General features: G+C 35.3%; 1 protein-coding gene and 1 non-coding gene across 7 annotated transcripts in view; both read left to right on the top strand.

Annotated features, from left to right (window-relative positions):
- The window catches only part of GSK3B (glycogen synthase kinase 3 beta), a 242,874-nt gene that overhangs the window by 97,676 nt on the left and 120,392 nt on the right, over window positions 1–24,806 (top strand). For all 6 annotated transcript variants that reach the window (XM_001363271.5, XM_001363187.5, XM_056793505.1 and 3 more), the window contains one exon: window positions 91–174. In XM_001363271.5, the coding sequence (XP_001363308.1) occupies window positions 91–174 (84 nt within the window). The remainder of the gene's footprint in view (window positions 1–90; window positions 175–24,806) is intronic.
- On the top strand, window positions 7,453–7,559 carry LOC130454252 (U6 spliceosomal RNA). Its single transcript, XR_008911915.1, has one exon. It is a non-coding gene; the product is annotated as a U6 spliceosomal RNA (small nuclear RNA).

The following is a 24,806-nucleotide window of genomic DNA, read 5'->3' as shown; positions in this document are numbered from 1 at the left end:
AGTGCAGATGTTTTCTGAATTATCATTTTACAATTCATGATTAATTGTTTGTTTCTCTTTTCTAATGTTTTTCCATGTCTCTTTTTTCAGAACAGAGAGCTCCAGATCATGAGAAAGCTAGATCACTGTAACATAGTCCGATTGCGTTATTTCTTCTACTCCAGTGGAGAGAAGGTAGGTATAACTGTAATGCATGCAGAAAATGTAAATATGTAGAATTAAGTTTTTTAAAAGTTGGAGCATGGCATCTTATTATACTGATATAAGTTATAATAAAACTACGCTACTTTTAAATAACACTTTACAGTTTGTAATGTTTTCAGATTATTATATTACTATTTATGATACCCCTATGCTGGATTATCTACATTTTAGGGGGAAGGAAATGGAGGTATCCACAGTTGTGGATCTAGTGCTTGAAATTGGGTCTTATAGTCCAAGTCTAGTATATTTTCTATTCTACTGTCCTCTCTAATGTGAAAAATGAGAAATTGAGGAAATACAAGGATCAAATTCCTTAATTTCTGCCTTTTATCCTTTTGTTTTTTCCAATTTGAAGGATTGAAGGAAGGTTTTATTATCTGTGTTGCTTATGTGTTATAGTATATAGTACGCGTTACTTGTACACGTGGATTCATTATTCATTCTTAATATTAATTTTTTGTGAAGGGCAAGGGCTGTCACTTTGAAAAGGAGGGAATTTTGAGGAGAAAGAATAATATAAATTTACACTCTAGTACAGAGTATTCTTCCTGTGTTCCTCAGCAAGTAAAATGATAGTTGGATACAGTAGTCTAAGGGAGTATGAAGAGAGATGAGGTTAGGAGTTTGGCAAGAGGAAATAATATCTTGAGACATCCATATAGGATGTCTACCCATTTTTGACAGTTCTTATTGAAGAACATTCTTCAAAACAAACCTGGACATTGTTACTATTTACTTTTGGAAAAAATATATAGCTTTAATTAAATGAATACTATATAATATATATATATATATATATTTAATTTATATTTTGACAGTTTTGATATGGCATATTGCTCCTACTGAGCATCAGAAAAGTAGTGTGATTTCCTTAATATGAGTAACTTATTAGTTTTTATTTTAAAAGAATCCCAATTTTTGAAAATCTTCCTTCAAAGAGGAAACAAAATTGCTACTTTTGCAGATAGTATGATAGTCTACTTAGAGCATCCTAGAGTCAACCAAAAAAAATAATTGAAAGAAATAACTACTTTGGCAAAATTACAGGAAATAAAAAAAAACAAAACAAAAATCATTACCATTTCTGTATCTTACCAACAAAATTCTATTCGTAATCAAAAGTAGAAAATACTTGGGAGGCTACTTGCCAAGACACACAGGCATTAATATTAATATGACTATAAAACACTTTTTTACACAGATATATCAGTAATTGGTGAAGTATTGATTGTTAATGAGTTATCTGAGATAATACAAAAATGGAAATGCTGTCTAAGTTAATTAACTTATTCAGTGTCACAAAAATAAAATTTTCAAAGAAGTATTTTGTAAAACTAGAACGAATGTGACAGCATTCACCTGGAAATAAAATTCAAAGATCCCTGGGAAATAATGGAGAAAAAATGGGAAGGAAGAACTTAACTATACTACACTTCAAAATATAACACAAAGCAACAGCTATCAAACCAAAGATGTCACTAGTTTAAAAAAATAGAGAGGTTGATCTAGTCAGCTATGTGATACAGTAGACGGAGTACTTATCTTTGAATCAATAAGACTTGAATGCTTGGCATATAGTAGGCACTGTATCAATGCTACACAAGATGATGATGACTGGAATAGATTAGGATATTACATACAGATGGAAATGAGCAAAATAGTATAATAAGCCCAGACATCCCAGGTATTGCCATAAGAACTTGGTATTTTATAAAAACTTTTACTAGTGACATAATAAATTAGAGGAGCAAGGAAGAAATTCTGTGTCAGGTCTGTGGATAGGAGAAGAATTCATGACTATACAAGAGGTAGGGAGAGTTTTTATACAAACAAAACCAATACAGCTAAAACTAGAAGAGAAGAAAGCAAATAGAGGAAAAAAATCTTCATAGCAAGGTTCTTTAATGAAGTTCTCATGATGTGTACAGAACTGATGGTTTAAATTTACAAGATTAAGAACCATCCTCAAATTCATACATTGTAATAATGTAGGAACAGAAAAAAGAAACATGAAAAAAGAAATATAGCCATATTTTTTTAAATGCTCTAAATCACCAATAAAACTATGTCTATACTTCATAAAGATCAAAGAAAGAGGTAAAGGACATATATATATATATACACACACACACACACACACACAAGCAGAGAGAAATATTTAGCAGCTTTTTAAAGAATTAGAAAATGAAGGGTGTCCATTAATTTGGAAATGACTGAACAAGTTATAGAATATGAATGTGATGGAGCAATTTATATAATAGCAACAATATTGTAAAGATAACCAACTTTGAAAGTCTCTGATCAATAAAATGACTCACTACAATTCCAGAGGACTCATGCTGATTTATATGGGCTATCCACCTAAATAGAGATGTGATGGATTTAGAGTGCAGATTGAGACATCATTTTTGGACAAGGTCAGTGTAGGAATTTGTTTTGCTTTGCTATACACATTTGTAACTTTAGTTTTGTTTTTCTTGTTTTCTCATTGGAGGAGTGGAGTGAGCATGTTCTGAGAAGGATAGGAGGTGACATGTCATTGATTAAATATTATATTTAATTTTTAAAACTTAGGATTCTTAAGACCTTGCTAGAGCTGCTACCTTGAGTCATTAGATGTTGGGTTTTTTAAATTATTGTTCTAATTCTTTTCATTTTTTTCATATTTGCTGCAGTTCAGAAATGGCCTTCCTAAGATAGTTTACTATTCAACTTTATTTTTTGTTACATATGTGGCAGATCATTTATACACAATGGATAAAATGATTGTTTTTATAACAGCAAAAGTATTGAGAATGTGAAAGCACATCTTCAGACCCACCAACAATATTTTCAAACAGCTCCACTAAGAGGAAAGGGAAGATATATACTTTATCTTCATATCACATAGTTTTATTTCTTATATAAATAGGGTTCTATTTTTGCAAAGTTTTCATTCCACAAAGGTTGGATATGACTATTTGGAATGACAAGATCAATTAAAAAAACATTGTTCTTAAATATTTATGGGTCAGCAATATGACTAGGTAATTATGAGCAACAGTTTTGTTTGTAATGATACTCATTACAGTTGTTTACTAAATTTTCAGAAACATTTTGTGTTTTGTATTTAGAAAACAGAGATATATTGTCTGTTTATGAAGGATAGGGTGATAATGTGCTTCTTCCCCAGTGTATAATTTTGGTCATTTGGTCATGTCTTTCTAGGTTTTGGTAGGTTCGTATGAGATTCTTTCTAAAATAACAAACATTTCTTACTTTTGGGCAGGACTGAAATGAAGCCCAAACCTATTGTAAGACAGACTTTTATAATATCCAAGTAAACAGTAGTTTAGTAGATCCCAGAGAAACAAATAGTTTTAAGGTATTGATTGCTATAGATATAGATACCTCTTGCAATATTTCAGGTATAGGCAGCTAGCACAGAACATCTGGCACATACAGATTATATGCTTACTAAATTATAGCAAATATTCACTAAATTAAATGTCTTTATCAGCTTGTCCTGAGATTTCTTAGTTGGCAAATGAGCAGGCATTTTTTAAAGCGCTGACTACTTGTTGATTGATGAGTTGACTGTTGAAGATGTATATAATAATATATATGACATTCAGCTATCAGTAATATCGGTTCTTGACACATCAAGAGAATATATAAATTAGAATCATGGAAATTTAGAGTTAAAAGGAATTTCAGATTGCATTTAATGTATTCTATATCTTCTCTGCCCTATCACTGACAAGTGTTTATGCAGCCTCTGCTTCAATAACATGCAGCTTCTTAGGCTAGCTAATTCCACTTCTATATAGATCTAATTGTTAGTAATTTTTCTTTACATTAATCATAAATCTGCCTCATCAGCTTTCAGTCCTACTTTTGCCATCTGGTGCCAAAACCCATGTTTGATTTCAAAATTCTATGCTTGCCATCTGAGTTTCTCTACTTCTTTCAACTGATATTTATATAATATAGTTAGTTTGCCTTTTTGTTTACAATGCTTATTGTCTGTGGAGTTCTTTTTGGGAAAGATGCTGGAGTGGTTTGCCATTTCCTTCTCTAGTGTGTCCCCATTCTATAGATGAGTAACTGAGACAAATAGGGATTAAGTGATTTACCTAAGGTCACTTAACCAGAAAATGTCTGAGGCCAAATTTGAACTCAGATCTTCCTGACTCTAGGCACGGTTCTCTACCCTACTGTACCACCTAGTTGCCCCATTTGCTACTTTTAGCCTTTTTTTTTTAAACCCTTACCTTCCATCTTGGAAGCAATACTATGTATTGCCTCCAAGGCAGAAGAGTGGTAAGGGCTAGGCAATGGGGGGTTAAGTGGCTTGCCCAAGGTCATACAGCTGGGAAGTGTCTGAGGCCAAATTTGAACCTAAGACCTCCCATCTCTAGGCCTGGCTCTCAATCCACTGAGCTACCCAGCTTCCCCCTACTTTTAGCTTTTTGAAAATAAAAGTTGATTTAAACTGATGTCTTTAGTTATATCATTCTATTGGAGATAAGTAATACTGTCTTTGTATTGTTTACTTAAAAAAAAAATAAAACCCCAAATACCCTAAATAGCATCTACTATGACTTATATATGATATATTAGTTATACATAGTTTTACATCCTTCAGGTATTTTGTAAATGTATGTAAATTATTTGTAAGACGCTCCAGGGAGGAAGGTAAAAATGAGAATTGTTTGTTCATTTGCTCACCCCTTGAAGTGTACCCACAAAATCAATCACAAAACCAGTGAAGCATTTAGATGAGTATATATTGATATCCTTTAATACTCAACTAAATACTCTCAAGTGAGGGAGAAAAATATAAGGAAAAGAGACCTGACTAGCTTAAATACAAGGGGACACTAGAGAAGTCATTTGAGATTTAACCAGCATATGTGAGATTAGGGAACTGTTGACCAGATCCAGCCCTTAAATTCATTCTATGATTAGGATGATACTCCTAAATTTTTACAATTTCTTCCCTGGGAAGCTGACTTGGCCATCACATTTACTTAAGAACTTATGGAACTCTTAATGATTTTTCATGATATATATATATATATATATATATATATATATATATATATATATATATCATGAATAGCAATATATAGTGATAAATGTAAATTATGACTGACTTGGAAAGTAAACAAATACAGTTTACCTTCTTACATTTGCCTCAGAACATCCTCTACCTAATATTTTACTCTGATTCTTTTTCCTCTTCTCCATTCCACTCTTTATTTCTCTCCCTTTTCAGATTTTACTATCATTCTCTTCCCCTATACCTTTATGCCTATTCTCTTTGAGAAATTCATAATATTTAAAAAGTATTTTTAATATTTATTGAATTAAACCCATTGGGGTGGTCAGAATTTTGCATTTCTTTAAGGAAAAAGGTGAATAAATTCTTCTTTTATCTGCATGTATTCCTTAATTGAATTCTCCCCATGTATTACTGAACCTTTACAGAAACAAGTGTCCCCTTCCCTACCTTTGGAAAATTGCTTTAAAAGATGCTAAAGAAAAAAAGCAAACTATATTAATGAGAAACTCCCTAGAACTACCCAAAGAAACTACTCTATTTACTCACTATACCTTCCTTTCTTCCTGGAGGGCCCTGGTTGATCTGTAACTTGTTTAGTGGTAGGGAAGCAAAATTACTTGGGATAAGAGTTGAGATCCAGAAGGGACATTGGATATCTGGATCAACGATTCCATTTTTCTTATGAGGAAACTGAAGCCCAGAGAGAAGTGAAATGTTTTCTATACAAATAATACAAAGTTATACAGCTAAATCCTAAACCCAGAATTCAAATCCAGACACTGACAGTGCTGCAAATGAGGCAGTTTGGATTAAATATGTGTTTTCTAGCTCTTATTAATTATAGATACTTTGTAAGGTATATATGGAATGAGACAGTATCTAAAATTTTATGAATTATCTCTAAATATAGTGCCCTGTCCTGTCCAAGGGATCTTATTCCCCCTTCCCCCCCCCCCCCCCAAATTGGAATAGGGAAGGAGGGGACTGTAAGAATATAAAATTTAGGTTTTATGCTTAAATATGAGAATTCTATAGTAATAAATATCAAGGTTGCCAATTTAAAGATATTATAACTTAAGTCAAAAAGACTTTTAGTAGCTTTATTTACAAAGAGGTAGAAAGAGTGAAAGTGGGAAAATGTAAGAAGAAGATAGAGAATTATCTAGCCCATCACCCTAAGTGCTCCTCCAGTGTGGAACTCAGCCCTGGCAATACTCAATAATCTTCAGCCAGAGGACCAGGTGGTGTCTTTAGCAGGGGTTCCACCAATGCAGTCTCCTCAAAAAAAGGAAAGCCTCTCCAGAACCAATCTCTCCAGAAGCCAGGAAAGGAAGGCCAGCTCCTTATCCAGCTCACCAATGCAGGATCCAGGGAGAAGTCCAAAAAAGAGAAGTCACAGGGTGAAGTCCTCCTCCAAAGAAGCAATTTAAAGGAGGAGATCCCAAGGCAAAGTTTGAGGAGTAGTCCAAAGGAGAAGGTCCAAGCCCAAGATACAAGCCTGAAGGTCCTCTGGACAGGGAGTTCAGGACTTTTTATAGTCCTTTTTCCATGTCACTTCTTGTTCCTTGCTCCACTTTACTGGAACCAATTGCAATCTTTCAATTTGCCTATCACTGCTCAAGAGGGCTGGGCAGTAGCCTCTGGAGTTGTCACCTACTCTAGCAAGGGACTTCTGAACTCTCTTGCTTAGTGTTAAATAGGAGTATTTAAGTTTTTGATTGATTCATTTAAAAGTTGTTGATTGATAGACAAAGAAAGCTTGATTCACTCTTCAGAGGATCAGACCAGGCAGAGAGGAAACCTTTTAATGTAAAAAGTGTTCCTAAAGTCTCAGTCAAGTTTTTAGCTTGCACTAATTTTGGAACATCCTCTAGTTGGAAGGTTGGGAGAGTAGACCTGGAGGAATCTATGTTTACTAAACAAGCAGCAATTAGGTATTTTTAAAGTAGTTTGAGCAATTTGGACATGAAACATTAATTTCCTCTTCGTGGTGCCCCACCCTGTCCCTCCATGTTAAGACCTCTTTTGGGCCATACTCCAAAGCCTGAGGACTATAAATAACCCATATACTAGCATATGACTGGAAGAAATGAAAGCCATGGTAGCCAGAGGACAAAGGACAGAGACTTAAGATGTGGCATAATTGCAGCCTTAGTCTTAAGATATAATTATTAATGTTTATTGATCTAAAACGATGTATGGTGCTCACTTTGGCAGCACATATACTAAAATTGAAAAAATACAGAGAAGATGAACATAGCCCCTGCGTAAGGATGACACACAAATTCATGAAACATTCCATATTTTTTACTGGTCAATCTAATTTAAAAAAAGGAAAGAAGAAAACCAAATTAACAGTATTTAAAATGAAAAGGGAGACCTCACCTCTAATGAAGAGGAAATTAAGGCAATCATTAAAAATCATTAAAAACAATTATTGCCCAATTATATGGCAATAAATATGGCAATCTAGGTGATATGGATGAATATTTACAAAAATATAAATTGCCTAGATTAACAGAAGAAATAGAATACCTAAATAACCCCATATCAGAAAAAGAAATTGAACAAGCTATCAAAGAATTTCCTAAGAAAAAAATCCCAAGGTCCAGATGGATTCACAAATGAATTCTATCAAGCATTCAGAGAACAACTAATCCCAATATTGTACAAACTATTTGACAAAATAAGCAAGGAAGGATTCCTTTTTACAACACAAATATGGAACTGGTTCCAAAGCCAGGTATGTCAAAAACAGAGAAAGAAAACTACAGACCAATCTCCCTAATGAACATAGATGCAAAAAGACTCCAATAAGTTTAATTCAAGGGTTTAATTCATTATGATCAGGTAGGATTTATACCAGGAATGCAAGGATGGTTCAATATTAGGAAAACCATCCACATAATTGACCATATCAGCAAGCAAACCAACAAAAAAAATCACATGATTATCTCAATCGATTCAGGAAAAGCCTTTGGCAAAATACAACACCCATTCCAATTGAAAGTACTAGAAAGTATAGGAATAGAAGGGCCTTTCCTAAAAATAATAAACAGTATATATCTAAAACCATCAGCAAACATCATTTGCAATGGGGATAAACTAGAAACATCGCATATAAGATGAGGAGTGAAACAAGGATGCCCATTATTTAATATTGTACTAGAAACACTAGCAGTAGCAATTAGAGAAGGAAAAGAAATTGAAGGTATTAGAATAGGCAGTGAGGAGACCAAGCTATCACTCTTTGCAGATGATATGATGATGGTCTACTTAAAGAATCCTAGAGAATCAACTAAAAAGCTAGTGGAAATAATCAACAACTTTAGCAAAGTTGCAGGGTACAAAACAAGGCCACACAAGTCATCATCATTTCTATGTATCTCCAACACATCTCATCAGCAAAAAATTGAAAACACCCTAGATAATACAAAATACTTAGGAATCTCTCTGCCAAGACAAACACAGGAACTATATGAACACAACTGCAAAACACTCTCCACACAATTAAAACTAGATCTAAATAACTGGAAAAATGTTAATTGCTCATGAGTAGGACAGGTAACATAATACTACCAAGAAACTTTTTTACTGAATTAAAAAAAAATAACAAAGTTCATTTGGAAGAACAAAAAATCAAGAATATCAAGGGAAATGATGGGAAAAAAATGTGAAGAAAGGTGGTTTAGCAGTACCAGATCTCAAACTATACTATAAAGTAGTGGTCATCTAAACAATATGGTACTGGCTAAGAGACAGGAGGATCAGTGGAATAGACTTGGGGTAAGGGACCTCAGTAAGACAGTCTATGATAAACCTAAAGATCCTGGCTTTGGGATCAAAAATCCAGTATTTGACAAAAACTGCTGGGAAAATTGGAAAACAGTTTGGGAGAGATTGGGATTGGATCAACATCTCACACCCTATACCAAGATAAACTCAGAATGGGTGAATGACTTGAATATAAAGAAGGAAACTATAAGTAAATTAGGTGAACACAGAATTGTATACTTGTTAGATCTTTGGGAAAAGAAAAATTTTAAGACCAAGCAAGTTACAAAAAAATACAAAATGTAAAATAAATAATTTTGATTACATCAAATTAAAAACCAATGTAACCAAAATTAGAAGGGAAGCAACAAATTGGGAAAAAATCTTCCTAGCAAAAATCTCTGACAAAGGGTCTAATCAAATTTTTAAAGAGCTAAATCAATTATACAAAAAATTAACCTATTCCCCAATTGATAAATGGGTAAGGGACATGAATAGGCAGTTTTCAGATGAAATGAAAACTCTTAATAAGCACAGAAAAAGTGTTCTAAATCAAATGCTAATCAAAACAACTCAGAGATACCACTTCACACCTAGCAGAGAGGCTAACATGACAGCAAAGGAAAGTAATGAATGTTGGCGGGGTTGTGGCAAAATTGGGACATTAATGCATTGCTGGTAGAGTTGTGAATTGATCCAACCATTCTGGAGGGCAATTTGGAACTATGCCCAAAGGGCGCTTTGTGCCCTTTGATCCAGCCATAGCATTGTTGGGTTTATACCCCGAAGAGATAATAAGGAAAAAGACTTGTACAAGAATATTCATAGCTGCGCTCCTTGTGGTGGCAAAAAACTGGAAAATGAGGTGATTTCCTTCAATTGGGGAATGGCTGAATAAATTGTGGTATCTGTTAGTGATGGAATACTATTGTGCTCAAAGGAATAATGAACTGGAGGAACTCCACGTGAACTGGAATGACCTCCAGGAAGTGATGTAGAGCGAATGGAGCAGAACGAGGAGAACATTGTACACAGAGACTGATACACTGTGGTACAATCAAATGTAATGGACTTCTCTATTAGTACCAATGCAGTGATTCAGAACAATTCGAAGGGACTTATGAGAAAGAACACTATCCACATTCAGAAGGAGGAGAAATATAGAAGAAAAACAACTGCTTGAATACATGGGTCGATGGGAATATGATTGGGGATGTAGATCCTAAAGGATCACCCTAGTGCAATCATCAATAATATGGAAATAGGTTTTGATCAAGATACATGTTAGATCTTGTCTTTTCATCACTCCTTATATACCCTTTCCCCTTATATATAGTTATTTCTGTCTTTTCCTCCTCTTCTTTTTCTTCTACTACTTGTCTTCTTTTTTTCCTTTCTCCTCTGCTAAAAACATGGAAAATGTTCCAATAAGCAGAGTATATATATTCTCTTTATCATAGACTTTCAATGTAAAAATATCTGTCTTCCCTAAAACTATATGAAATTACTGCCTTTATTTTGAAGGAATTTTATGTTTAAATCATGCTCATTATAAATATAGAAAAGCTTGACAGGAATTCCGAGTGCTTAAATATGATTTGAACATTTTTTTATGATTTCCAATACAATGTAATCTCCTTGAGGGAAGGGAATATTTCATTGTTGTCTTTGAATCTCCAGTGTCTAGCACAGTGTCTAGCAGAGTGCAGTGCATATAATTAATGTTTGATAAATGTTTGAATTGAAATCTAGAATCTATAAAGCTTTAAAAAGAATATAGAAATTGGTGTGTATTGGATGATTTTTAAAATTACCTACTTGAAGGTAAGTGTTATGGCAAATGGTCATATATGTATGCATATATAGACTTTAAATTACACTCAGAATTTCATCACATATACTTTAAAGTTGTTGGGATGACTTAATGTAAGATTCTGAAGTTTTTTTAATCTTCAAAAATAATAAAATTATATTGAATATAATTTTAATGTATGATATTTTGATGGATTTTTGCTCTCATTGATATGAATACTTAGAGATTGAACTTCATATGTAACACATACCCTTTCCCAGTCTTCTTTGCCCCACTGGGCCTCATTCCAATGTTCTTGACTTCCTTAATGTTCTATCATAGGGCACTCCGTCTCCCAACTCTGAATATTTGCACTGGCTGTCACACATGCCTGGAATGTTGTCTTTCCCCATCTCTCCCTCATAATTCCCCCTTCTTAATTCAAGTGTCTTTCTTCTATTGAATATCTCTAATTTTTCTTATATACTGTGTTGTCTACCCTATTAAACTTAGCTTACTTAGAGCAGGGATTAACTTTTGCCTTTGTTTGTATCGCCATGCTTAACCCATAGCCTGGCATGTAGTTAAGACCCTTGATATTGACTGACTACTTTATATCTCCTGTACCTAGCACCATGTCTGGCACATTTAGATATATAATAAATACTTGTTGATTAATTAAAGGAGAAAATTGTAGAGCCCTCTACATTATTTCCCAGAGAAAATATAACCTGACTTTCCTTTCCTTTCCTTTCCTTTCCTTTCCTTTCCTTTCCTTTCCTTTCCTTTCCTTTCCTTTCCTTTCCTTTCCTTTCCTTTCCTTTCCTTTCCTTTCCTTTCCTTTCCTTTCCTTTCCTTTCCTTTCCTTTCCTTTCCTTTCCTTTCCTTTCCTTTCCTTTCCTTTCCTTTCCTTTCCTTTCCTTTCCTTTCCTTTCCTTTCCTTTCCTTCTTTCCTTTCCTTTCCTTCTTTCCTTTCCTGACCTATTTTCATTTTTTTCCCAAGTCATATCTAGTTATAGACCTGTCTTATTCCTTCACTTGAATGTCATGCCCTGGAAATTAGACAGTCTGCATTGTCAGGGGATGGGGTATATAATGACCTTTAGTCCTATGGAGAGTTTCACAAAGTGTGTACCTTTATGTTTTTTCCATTCAACCACATGGCACAGCTTGTTCAGTCATTGCCCAGCTGATGGACAGCCCCTCATTTTTCACTTCTTTGGCACCACAAAAAGAGCTGTTAAAAATATTTTTATACAACTAGGTCCTTCCCCCCTCTCCGAATTCTTTGGGGGTACAGACCCAATAGTGGTATTGCTGGATCAAAGGATATGCATTGTTTTGTCCTCTGAGCCATTTTGCTCTCCAGAATGATTGTATCAGTTCACAGTTTCACCAACATCTCATTAATAGCCCAGTTTTCTCACATCTCCTCCAAAGATCTCAAAACTAAGGATATAGATATGAAAACTTCTAGTATACTCTAAACTGGTTGATCAAGATCTTATTCAAATTCTTGCCCTATAGGTCTCTATAGGGCCAATTTTGGTTTTAATGAAATTACTGGAGACTTATCTTAGGCTGATTCTCTAGTGGATTACTGTTGATCCCTATCTTGTCAATTATCTGAAAGGCTCTACTGGAAGACAAAACTATAGATTTATCCTTGACCTGAACTCCTTTCCCAGCTTATTTAGCTTCAGGTCTCAGCTTGTATCTATGGACTGAAAATCCAATTTCACTGTGACCCCACTTCCAGGATCAGGGCAAAAAAACTGTCTGCTGGCTCCTTTGAAAAATGATTTGGAGGTTTTCATGGATTGCAAGCTCATGATAAGTCATCAGTTTGAATGACAGCCCAAAAAACCTAATGTTATTTTGTTCTGCATTATTAGAAACCATAATAACCACAATGAGGTGGGTTCTTCAGTCAGCTGGAAGTTTATGATGATTTTAATTAATATAGAGGGAAAAAATTAAGAAAGAAAGAGAGAAAAAGAGTTAATTTAAACTGTTCCGGCTCAGGATGAGCCAGGCAGGTGTTCGAGGCCTTTGCCAAGGAGGCCTCCCCTGAGTGCCAATGGAAAAGGGAGTCAGTCTTATCACTCACCACGTGACCGTCTCAAGGAAGCTGTCTGAGGGAGCTCCTCCAGGCTTGAGTTCCAGGATCAAACTGGTGCCCAGGCCTGCTCACAGGAAGTGACCAGCCATAGCCACCTCTCTGGGGAAAGACTTGCCAACAGGTTCACCTGGAGAGAGCCAGTGAGCCAAATATATAGCCCTTTTACTCTTGTGTCTCCTTCTCTAAATGCCCATTCTTTAGTTCTCATCTTCTTTGATTAGATTATATCTCTAGAGTGACTTAACACTTCTTTGTTAAGTTCACCTTTTGTTAGTTACTTGCCCTTTTTGTGATTAATTTAACCTTTATAGTTACTTAACATCTTTTTGTATTAAGATACTTGCCCTTTTTGTGATTAATTAAACCTTTATAGTTACTTAACACCTTTTTGTATGAAGATCTAAAAATAGACTTAGCTGAAAGTTCTAAGAGAGAGCTAAGTATCGTCATTGTTCAATCAGGAGTTTACAACTTTATCTTCCCATAAAGTAAGATCTAAGTGGGATAGAGTAATTTAAATTAAGTTCAAAATACCACATACAGAGTATCCTGTTTCTAGCACCATAAGCTGAAGTGTTCACATTAGGTGGCTAGGTTGGGAATGGACTGGAGAGCATTATATAAGAAGATAGTTGAATGAATTTTTGTATATTTGTATATTTTGTATTTAAGAAGGAGTAGAGGACTTAAGTAGGACAAAATAGCATTTTTCAGATATTTAAAAGATGTTATATAGAAATGATTTATTGTACTTGGATCCACAGGGCAGAATTAAGAATGGTGGTTTGAAGTTGCTAAGAGGCACATTTGGGTTTGATTTATAAGAATATCCCTTAACCAAAATAGAACAGGTTACCCAGAATAGTGTATTTACCATTGTTGGGGTTTTTTAAGCTAGGATGAAAAGACCAGAAATATTGTACATGTATTTGTTCAAATATAGATTGTATTAGACTCCTTAAAGTTTCAAATTCAGTCACCAAGCATTTATTAAGTGCTTGCTGTATGCCAGGGGCTGTTTTAGGTGTTTGGGATACAAAGAAATAAAAGACAATCTATTTAAAGGAGCTCACAGTCTAATGGAGGAGACAACATACAAACAACTGTTTTCAACCAAGATAATATACAAGATAAATTGGAGATAATTGGTAGAGATAGTGGATCAGAATCAAGAGCATTTCTTTATGGAAAGCCTTCTTCAAGAAAGAAGGTTTCATTTTAACAGAGACTTAAAGGAAGACAGGAAAGTTTAGAAAGCTGAGATTAGGAGAGAAGAGAGTTCAAGGCATGTGGGACAGAAAGTAAAAATGCTTTGAGTCTTTGAACTTTAATATCTTAAAAATTTATTAAGATTTTTGGGAACATGATGTATGTGTATGTACATATAGGTGCACACACATATATATCAAAATATTTCTTAGTATTCCCTTTTAGGACAGCTGTCATCAGATATCAGAAGTAATTTGGCCAATTGATCAAGTAATATTATTTAAACCTTCTGTTGAATTATGGTTGCAATGAATAAAATGCCATTATAATGAATAAAGAGTTAATCAGTTATCAGTAATGAAAAAGCCTGGTAACGGGTCATCATATAGAGTATGAGTATTATTTTCATATCTCATTCAACTAACTTTTTCTTTTTTGTGTGTGGGGCTCATCATCCCTTTATATTTTTGTTTGTTTTTTTTTAAACCCTTACCTTACGTCTTAGAATCAGTGCTATATATTGGTTCCAATGGTTCCAGAAGAATGGTAAGGGCTAGGCAATGGGGGTTAAGTGACCTACCCAGGGTCACACAGCTGGGAAGTGTCTGAGGCCAGATTTGAACCTAGGACCTCCCATCTCTAGGCCTGGCTCTCAATCCACTGAGCTACCCAGCTGCCCTCTATGCCTTCATTAAAGAATATTTTTAAATTTAGAATGTTTTCCATGGTTACATGATTCATGTTTGCCCTCTCCTTCCCTCCCCCCTTCCAGAGCTGACAAGCAATTCCACTGGGTTATACATGTATCATTGTTCAAAACCTATTTCCATGTTATTCATATTTTTAGTAGAGTGATCCTTTAACATCAAAACCCCAATCATATCCCCATCAAACTATGTGATCAATCATATGTTTTTCTTCTGTGTTTCGATTCCCACAGTTCTTTCTTTGGATGTAGATAGCGTTCTTTCTCTTAAGTTCCTTTGGAATATCTTGGATGCATTGCTGCTATTAGAAAAGTCTATTACATTTGATTGTGCCATAATGTATCAGTCTATGTGTATAGACTTCTCCCAGTTCTGTTCCTTTTGTTCTGCATCAATTCCTGGAGGTTATTCCAGTCCACATGGAATTGCTCCAGTTCATTTTTCCATTCAGCACAATAATATTCCATGACCATCAGATATCACAATTTGTTCAGCCATTCCCCAGTCAATGAACACCCTCTCATGTTTCAATTTTTTGCTACTACAAAGAGAGCAGCTATAAATATATATTATTTAAGTCTTTTTCCTTATTTTCTCTTTGGGGTATAAACCCAGTAGTGATATGGCTGGGTCAAGGGACAGGCCTTCTTTTAAAGTCCTTTGGGCATAGTTCCAAATTGCCCTCCAGAATGGTCAGACTAATTCACAGCTCCACCAGCAGTGTATTAGTGCCCCAATTTTGCCATATCCCCTCCAACATTTATCACCTTCCTTTCCTGCTATATTAGCCAGTCTGCTGGGCAACTAACACTTTTTCAAAGGATTTGGGGTGGGAAATTTTTGTATCATTTTTCTAAAGCTTAAAGATAGTTAGAAATCAGGTTGTAGAAGATCTTAAATTTAATTCTATAGGCAATAACGAGCCTCTGAAAATTTTTGAGTAGCATTATACTTAGACATCATGAACATTACTTCAGCCGCTATATGCAAGTTGCTCTTTTCCTTCCCCACCCCAGTAAACTCCAATGCTTCTCTAGTTCCTTTAGGATAAAATAAAAAGTCCTCTGTTTGGCATTTAAAAATCTTCTTAACTTACTTGGATCCTTCCTTTCTTTAGTCTTCTTATGCTTTTTCCTTTTCCAAGAGCTCAACTCCAAGAGCTACCCTGATCCACTTGGAGTTCCTTAAATTTAAATCTCCATCTTCCACCTCCATGCCTTTGTGCTGGTTTCTCCCACCTTGTGCCTAGAATGATCTGCCTCAAGTCACCTTCACCTCTTAGTTTCCATGACTTTCTTTATGACTCAGCTCAAATAAATCCCTCTTCTCCAGAGGTCCTTTCCTGAGCCCCCTAGCAATTAGTGTTTTCTCTTTTAAGACTACAGTTCATTTACTTATTTTTGTGTTGTTTCTCCAAATAGAATGTAAACTCTTTGAGGGTAGGATCTGTTTTTGCCAAGTTCCTGACACACTTACTGCTTGTTGAATGATTAAATAGTTGGAGGTAGATATATATAGTAGTAGAAGGATAGAGTGGTATCATGTAAACTCAGAAAGAAATAGGAAGTTTTATATTTTAATCTAGCATCTGTGGCTTCCCTAAGTAGCCTCTACTCCAGCTAAATATCCTAGACATGGTACCTATGACCTGAATTGTGGATAGTAGATTCTTACAGTTTGATTTCAGTGCTCTCCTTAAAGTGTGGCTGGGGTACAGTGTGATAATAGTTATTAACCTTGGCGACCTAGGCAGGGCACTGAATTCACCATGGATAGTTATCAGATTTATTCAAGGAGGAAAATCATGTGGAAATTATTAGATAGCAAATAAAAGGTGGATACTGTGATAGTCAAATGATACAAATTTAAAAGGATCAGAAGCTGAATTCTGGTGACAGGGAAGTTGTGTGGAAGTTGGAACAGGTAAAAAGATGGCTAGTTGTTCCACAGTTTGGTTCTTTGTCAAGCAAAGTGAGTGAACGATTGCAAATGTTCTTTCAGGAGAAAGACATGTTTCATTGAATGTCTGAAAATGGAAGAAATGGGATAGCAATTTAAGATTAGTAAAAAGGAAAGAATAGAAGAATAGGCTCTGAGGAAAATTAGTGCTGAAGTTTTCTTATAATACAGCCTAAAGTTATCATAGCTCTTTTATAACATTGCTACAATCCTGTCATACCCCAACCCTACTCCATGACACTGATGGGTAGGAGTACCCACCATTACTGGAATAGCACAAGACCCATTCAGGCTGCTGAATTGCTCATGTATCCTGAATGAGATGAGAGTCATCAACTTTTCTTTCCAGAGAGCTGGAGGGATCATTTGCTCAGCATTTAGTCTACCTCTATCATTTTGTAGACCGTTAATATTACCAGATATACTGATGTAACTTAGGCCTTGCCATCTACTTTTCTGCTCTGTTGTTAGAACTTTAGGTTTTGCCATATGCCCTGCCGCTGAACTTTTGTTTTATATGTTGTCTTCTCCAACTATCTTATTATTATTATTATTATTTTGTATCCCAGCACCTTATCCCAGTCTTTGGCATGAATTTTTAGTCATTTTTCAGTTGTGTCTTAATGTCTTCTTTGTCTTTATGACCCTTTTGGGGCTTTTCTTGGCAAAGATACTGGAGTGGTATTTGCCATTTCCCTCTCCAGCTCATTTTACAGATGAGGAAACTGAAGCAAACAGGGTCAACTAACTTGCCCAGGGTCACACAGCTAGTAAGTGTTTGGGGCCAGATTTGAAATCAGGTCTTCCTGACTCCTGGCTCCATTATGCCACCGTACTACCTTGCCTTGGCACACAGTATCTAATAAATACTTTTCATCCATTCTTTGGCTGGTATTGAATTGTAATCAATTTGAACCCCTTCATATGAACTCTGTTTTGCTGGCTTCATCTCCATGATTATAGATTTGAATTATTTGTATCCTAATTGCATGATAAATTATTTTAGCTTTCTCCTTGTGATTTGTCATTCTGATAAACATGCCACTTTTGTCTTTTCTGAAGTTATCAAAACAGTTATTTCATAGGGCAAGGTCAAAGGCAGAGCCCACTAGATTCAATCAATACTCTTTGGGTGTTCAACTACCAATCCACTTTAATGAGCTGAACAGCCTCTTTTTTTTCTTCCTTGTCCACATAAATACAACGATTACAGAAACTAATTCAACCAAAGAACATAGAATGTATATACAGCATTCCCTCAATTCACTGGTTTATTTACACCATCAGTAAAAGGAAATTAGATTAATTTGGCATAGTTTTCATAATGGTCATTAAGATTCCCTGTGATCACTTTGTTTTTTTTTATTGCTCACAAATCATTTATTTAATGTTATTTGTAACAAAATTTTCTAGTGATCTATATAAAATTTGTTTTGTGAGTATATAATATTATTGTTCATTTTTTCCTTTTTGAAGACAGTTATAACATTTACTCATCTGCTGGCATTTTTGTTTTAGTCCATTACTCAGAGATTTACAATAGTGGTTTCAGGATCTTATTACAATATTAAAGAGTTTTAAAACTATAAGGGACCTTTGAGATCATCTGTTTTAATCCTTTCCTTTTGCAAAAGGTGGGGAGTGGGAAAGGAAGGAAAGTAAGATTAGATAAAAGAAATGACTAAGCTAAGGTGATTAAACTAATAGGAGGTCTTGGAGTCCAATTCAGATCTTCTGATTCCTTGTACTTTCCACATTCTTTTAGCAATTTAGAGGCATTGTGTTTACTCCTAGATGGTAGAATTTCTGTGAAGTGGCTTACTATCTCCTTTTTGGCCTTATTCTTTAGTTTCCAGGCTGAAAAATGCTACCTTTGTGGGAAAATAAAGTAAGAATTCAGTTTTCCATTCTCACTGTCATCTGTTAACATTAACTCACTTTTCCTAAGTATTATACCTATCCCTTTGCATCTCATCTCTCTCTAAGGTGTCTAGGTAGGTGGTACAGTAGATAAGAGTTCTGGGCCTGGAATGAGGAAGACTCCAGTCTCCCTGAGTTCAACTAGCCTTAGATACTTACTGTCTGTGACCCTGGGCAAGTCACTTAACCCTGTTTGCCTCAGTTTCTTCATCTGTAAAATGAGCTGGAGCAGGAAATGGCAAACCATTCTAGTATCTTTTCCATGAAAACCCCAAAGCGGGGTGGGATCATGAAGAGTCAGATATGATTGAAAAGACTAAACCAACAGCTAAGAAGTTCCAAGGCATCATTGGGAAGGGGACCTGGAATTGAGAAGAACTGAGTCTTTCTCTAATCCAAACTAAACGTCCTCTAGCCCTTTAACTGATATTTGACATGTCCTATGCTCCTTTTACCATCCTATATCCCTTCTAGCCATGCCTTGTCTTTCCTCAAATGTGACATCTAGAAATCGACACAGTATACCAGATGTTTTTGCTTAAGTGTTGTTCCTTGTTTCTAGGAAGGACTTTTTTGGGTACTAAGTAGGGACAAACTTGCTATATCCAGCACCAATAAAACTTGGGTTGGGGGTTGCGGGAGGTTTTGCTGCCTACTTCAGAGTTGTTAGGAAAATGATTTATAAACATAGAAGTGCTATATAAATGTAAGGTGTTAATGTAAGGTATAAATGGAATTTAAGTTCATCTAACTCTTGAGTTTTATTATTTTCTTTTTATCCCTCCATGTATTTACTTCTACAATTTCTGTTTGGAAATGCTCTCGCTCCACATCTAAATCAGTTAATGTAGGGCCACCTTCTCCTCATAGCCTTTCTTGGTGACATCTTCTTATTCCCATAGTACATTTTTTTTTAAACCCTTACCTTCTGTCTTGGAGTCAATATTGTGTATTGGCTCCAAGGCAGAAGAGTAGTGGTAAGGGCTGGGCAATGGGGGTCAAGTGACTTGCCCAGGGTCACACAGCTGGGAAGTGGCTGAGGCCAGATTTGAACCTAGGACCTCCCGTCTCTAGGCCTGGCTCTCAATCCAGTGAGCTACCCAGCTCCCCCTCCTTCCCCCCCCAGTACATTTTTCATGAACGAATGTTAAGTATTTCACAGAATGTAGGAACTGGAAAGACCTCAGATGTTCTGTTATAAAATATCAGCTCCTCAAGGGCAAAACCTGGATCCCTTTTGTATTTGGGTTCTCTCATTCCCTAGCCTAGGCACATCCAATAGATATTTAATAAATCCCTGTTGACTGATTTAGTCCAATCCTTATTAGAAATACCTTCTGTCACAAAAAGATCCCTTCTGGCTCAAAATCATTATCTTACCAATCTGCATATATGTATTAAGCACCAGTGTGCTAGGCATTGTGCTAAGCTCTAAAGATACAAATAGAATTAATGAAGTTCCTATTACTAGGAGCTTACATTCTCCAAAAGTGATTATTGAGGCTCTGCTTGAAGATCTCTTATGAGAGGCAGTCCTATATATACTTTTTGTTTTTTTAAACCCTCACTTTCTAACTTAGAATCAATACTGTGTATTGGTTTCTAGACAGAAGAGCAGTAAAGGCTAGGCAATGAGGGTTAAGTACCCAGGGTCACACAGCTAGGAAATATCTAAGGCCAGATAGCCCTAAATAGACTTTTGAATTGGCCTGGTATTTAGGAAGTTTCCCCCTCATTAAGCCAAAATTAGTTTAGTTTTTGTTTTCCTCTAAAATCTGTTATTCCTAGTTTTGTCCATAGTGGCCATACTAAACATATTGAATCCTCCTTAGAATAATCTAGTTCTTCATATGCTTGAAGAGGGTACTCAAATCCCCTCTGTTTTTCTCTTTTCCAAACTAACTGATCCCCCCTCCCCACACCCCCCACTTCTTTTTGCTATATTCTGTAGTCAACCATTCTAATCATCTTCTGGATATTTTCAAGCTTGTACTTTAACTAAACTTTCCAGATCTGAATGCCATATAGCAAGCATTATCTAACCTAGGGCACAAATACTTCACTAATGCTTTTAGGATAGCATTAGATTTTTTTTAGGTTACTATGTTATGCTATTGAATGAATCACATTGAGCTTGGACTCTATAACACTCCCAATTCTTTTAATAGGAAATCTTGACTAACCATAACTTCCTATATTATATTTATGAATTCTTCATTTTGAAGCCAACTACAGAATTTTACCCTTATGCCTATTTCAATTTACTTGATTTGCCCCATCATTTTAGTCTTTCTTTTAATGTGTTTATTTTGCTAATCTTCTCTCTTTCTTATAATCTGTAAACTTGATAAATCTGTCAGCTTGCTTTCACTCAAATTTTGGACTAAAATATTCACTAGCAAGGGCTGAGGTCAGATCTCTATGGATTTCTCTTTTTATATATTGACCTGTCTTCGATCTAATAGCCTTGGAATTGCTTGGTTGCCCAATGGATAGAGCACCTGACTTGGAATAAGTAAGACCTAGGTACAAATCTGGCTTCAGATGTTTCTTGGCTGTGTGACCTTTGATGAGCCACATATTCCCCTTTGCCTAGTCCTTTCCCCTTTGTCTTAGAGTTGTTAAAGACAGAAAGTATGGTTTTTATAAAAAAATCCTAACAGATGTTAATGAACATTCATTAGCATTGGGTTTGATCATTCATTGAGTTTCAAATCTACTGAACTATGTGGCATTTAAAAGAGTGGATGCCATAAACTGTAAGAGTTAAAATAGTTGAGGTTGTAAACTGTAGTGAGTTAAAATAGTGGAAGATATAAATTGTTGTAGATAAAAGAGTGGGTGAGTAAATTGTGACTGCAGAAAATATGTTTTCACTACAGTGTCTTGTTTTAAATCAAATATAAGGTAGTCGCCAGGGAAATATTTCCAATAATGTATATACCCAAGTCAACTGGGTTTTATAGAGAATTTAATTAATAATACAATGAAGAATTAAAGAAAGAGAGAAAGAGAGAAAAAGGAAATAAATGAGAAAAGAATAGGCCGGCCCAGGCAGCCCTGGCCAACCCAGGCCTAAGCCCTAAAAGAAAAGATCAGTCAGTCCTTAATCACTCACCATAAGATCTGTTCAATCGAGGATTCGGGGGACAGAGTCTCCCCAGAGGAAGTTCCAGCCAGAGTCAGCCTCCCTTGAGAGACCTCCTTAGAGATTGTCCTTCTCTCAACAACCTCCTTAGAGACTGTCTCTCTAGAGATCCAGAGATCCTGTTTTTCAGCTTTTCCTTTCCTTATAAAGGGAAATTTTTCCTTTGTCACCTCCCCTAAATTCTTACGTCTACCAATCACAGTAGGCATTTTTCAAAGGACAGACCATTCTTAGTCCACACCTAAGAAGGTGTGGATTTTTGAGTAATTCACACCAGGAAAGCTCTGAGTAAGTTTCCCAGTTCTTTGTTCCTTGTAAATTCACAAGTTGCTTGACCTTTATGGGTACTTAGCAACCTTTTGTATTAGTTCTAAAAATAGGCATGGCTTAAGTATGGGTTTAAATACGTTTCATTGTTCAGCAAGGAGTTTTCTCCCCTAAAGCAGGCTTAAGTATGGGTGGAGTAGAGGTCTTCACATTTCTGATCTAAGTAGAGTTCTCACATTTTAGATCTAAGTAGCTTCACTGTTTAAAACCGGGAATAGTCCCAATGGGGAATTTTTTAACATTCACAAGTCTGAGAAATTTCAAGATTCACACTATTGTACTATCTTCTTGCATGTATCCACAGTTATTTTTTTTTTTAATAAAAATGTACCGTGGAATTAGCATTTCTCTGATAAATTAGTTACTTTGTCAAAAAAGAATATCGGATAATCCAGTATGATTCTTTTTAAAAAATATATTATTTTCTTTAAATATGCAGTCAGTCAGTATTTATTAAGTGCTTACTATACACCAGGCTGTTCATCAACCAGTAGAAACATTGCACATTTTGCACTTAGAAATCTGATCTTTTCTTTCTGTCTTTGACTTCTGTGGTTTAAACCTAGTATTGGGATCATTGGATTAGAGAATATTCATTTAGTAGCTTTTCTTGCATAATTCCAAATTGTTTTCTTGTATAGTTTAATCAACAGCTCCACCAATAGTAAATTCTTGATGAATTTAGTGATCACTGCTTCCCCCTGGTCATAAGCCATCACCCTTATAATATATTCTTGAATTTTTTTCTAAGAATAGAAGTTAAGCCTGTTGATGTATGTTTTGCCAACTTTATCATCTTTACTTTTTTTGAAAAGGGGACATGTACCCCTAGAGATTGTATCATTGTCTTTTTACCCCCAACTTATAGCACAGTCCTTGACCCTTAGTAGGCACTTAATAAATGTTGTAGATTGGTCTTCTAGTCTTGTTTCTTAAGTGCAACTCTCCTTTCTCCAGTATCTTTCAAAGTTCATAGGCAGTATAATATTTCGTTTTTACATCATTTATTTGGGTTCCATTTTCTGCTTACCATTTTGATCCAAAGATCAATTTCTTGAGAAGAAAAAACTAAGTCAAAATTAGAATGAAGTGGTTAAGACTTAACTATATTCCATTAACACTATCCCATCCTGTCCAAACAAGTGAGGTTCTATTTCTCTTTAACTTTTATACATTACAGCTTTATTAAAAAACCAATAACCTTTTGAATTGTTCTCAGCCACCACAGTTCCAGCTTCTACTTCTGGATTTGATTGGTTTATAGTGGAACCTTGAAAGGATAATGCTGTTCCTTTAATCTCTTCTTTACTTTTTCTTTAGATTCCTTTGGTTTTTTGCACCATTATTCCTTTTTTTAATGCTTCTTTCTCCTTTCCCCTCCCCAACAAATTACTTGCTTGGAACAAAGTCAATAAATGATCAGCAAAGCCAGCTAACCCACCCACCAAATATAGTAGTATATTCAGTATTCCACATCCATGGTCTCCCTCCATCTCTGCAGCAATATAAGGGAGTTACTTTTTAAAATTTTCTTTGAAAACAGGCATGATTGTGGTCAATATAATTTTAAAATTCTTACCTTCCTTTTATTGTTCTTATTTATGTCATAATTTGTATTATATTCCTGATTCTATGTACCCTACATCAGAAATTGGGGGGGGTGTTAGATTTTTCTTCTTAATTTTTTCTTTCTTTTTTAGTCAATGCTAAATCATTATCTATATCTAGGCTCCTACATTCTCCTAAATATGGGTATTTGGGTATTTCCTAAGATAATATCCTGGGTCTATTTCTTTTCTAGTTGAATTCTTTCTCTTGGTAACCTCATCAGCTCTCATGGTTTAGATATCATTTTGGTATAAATAATTATCAGATCTATAGAGATAGCCTTAGTATTTCTCTTGAACACTAATCATGCAGTATTGGATATTGTAAACTTATCCCATCCTTAAAAGGACTCATCATTTTCTTCTACCTTCCGAAGCTTCTCCCAAAACTCAGTTCTTTTTCAAACTTCCCATTTTTTCCAGTGGCATCATGAAACTTCCAGTAACCCAAGCTCATAATCCTAGAGTCAGCCTCAAATCTTCACTCCTACTCAGTGACCAAGTCTAGCCATTTTTACTTGCCAACACCTGTACCATTCATTCCCTTTTCTACTCGCACTGTCATCAGTTTACTTCATATGCCTGATGCCTCTAACCTGTAATATTGTAATAGCCTCTTAGTTAATGTCCACATCTTTTGTTGTTTAAAGTCAGTCAATCAATAAACATTTATTAATCTTTGTAAGGGGTAAATTTAGGGGTTTTTTACTGAATATGTTATACTAGTGGTCATCAGGGATTAATTCAAATCCAAATAAAAATACTCGTCAGTTTGGGAATTTTATGGTGGTTTAATTAATATAGAGGGAAGGAATTAAGAAGAAGAGAGAGAGAAAGGAGTATAAGATTTCTCCAGCCTAGCCTAAGCCAAGGGAAGTTCGGAGAACTCAGCCACGAGGCCTCTTCAGAAGATTAAGGGCTTCCTAAGAGGATAGTGTTTTGGAAGGTAAAGGAAAAAGGGATCAGCCTAAACTCACCTACCACGCTCAC

The sequence above is a fragment of the Monodelphis domestica genome, chromosome 4 (assembly GCF_027887165.1).
Source record: "Monodelphis domestica isolate mMonDom1 chromosome 4, mMonDom1.pri, whole genome shotgun sequence".
Classification (NCBI taxonomy): domain Eukaryota; kingdom Metazoa; phylum Chordata; class Mammalia; order Didelphimorphia; family Didelphidae; genus Monodelphis; species Monodelphis domestica.
This window is presented reverse-complemented; position numbering and strand designations above follow the sequence as displayed.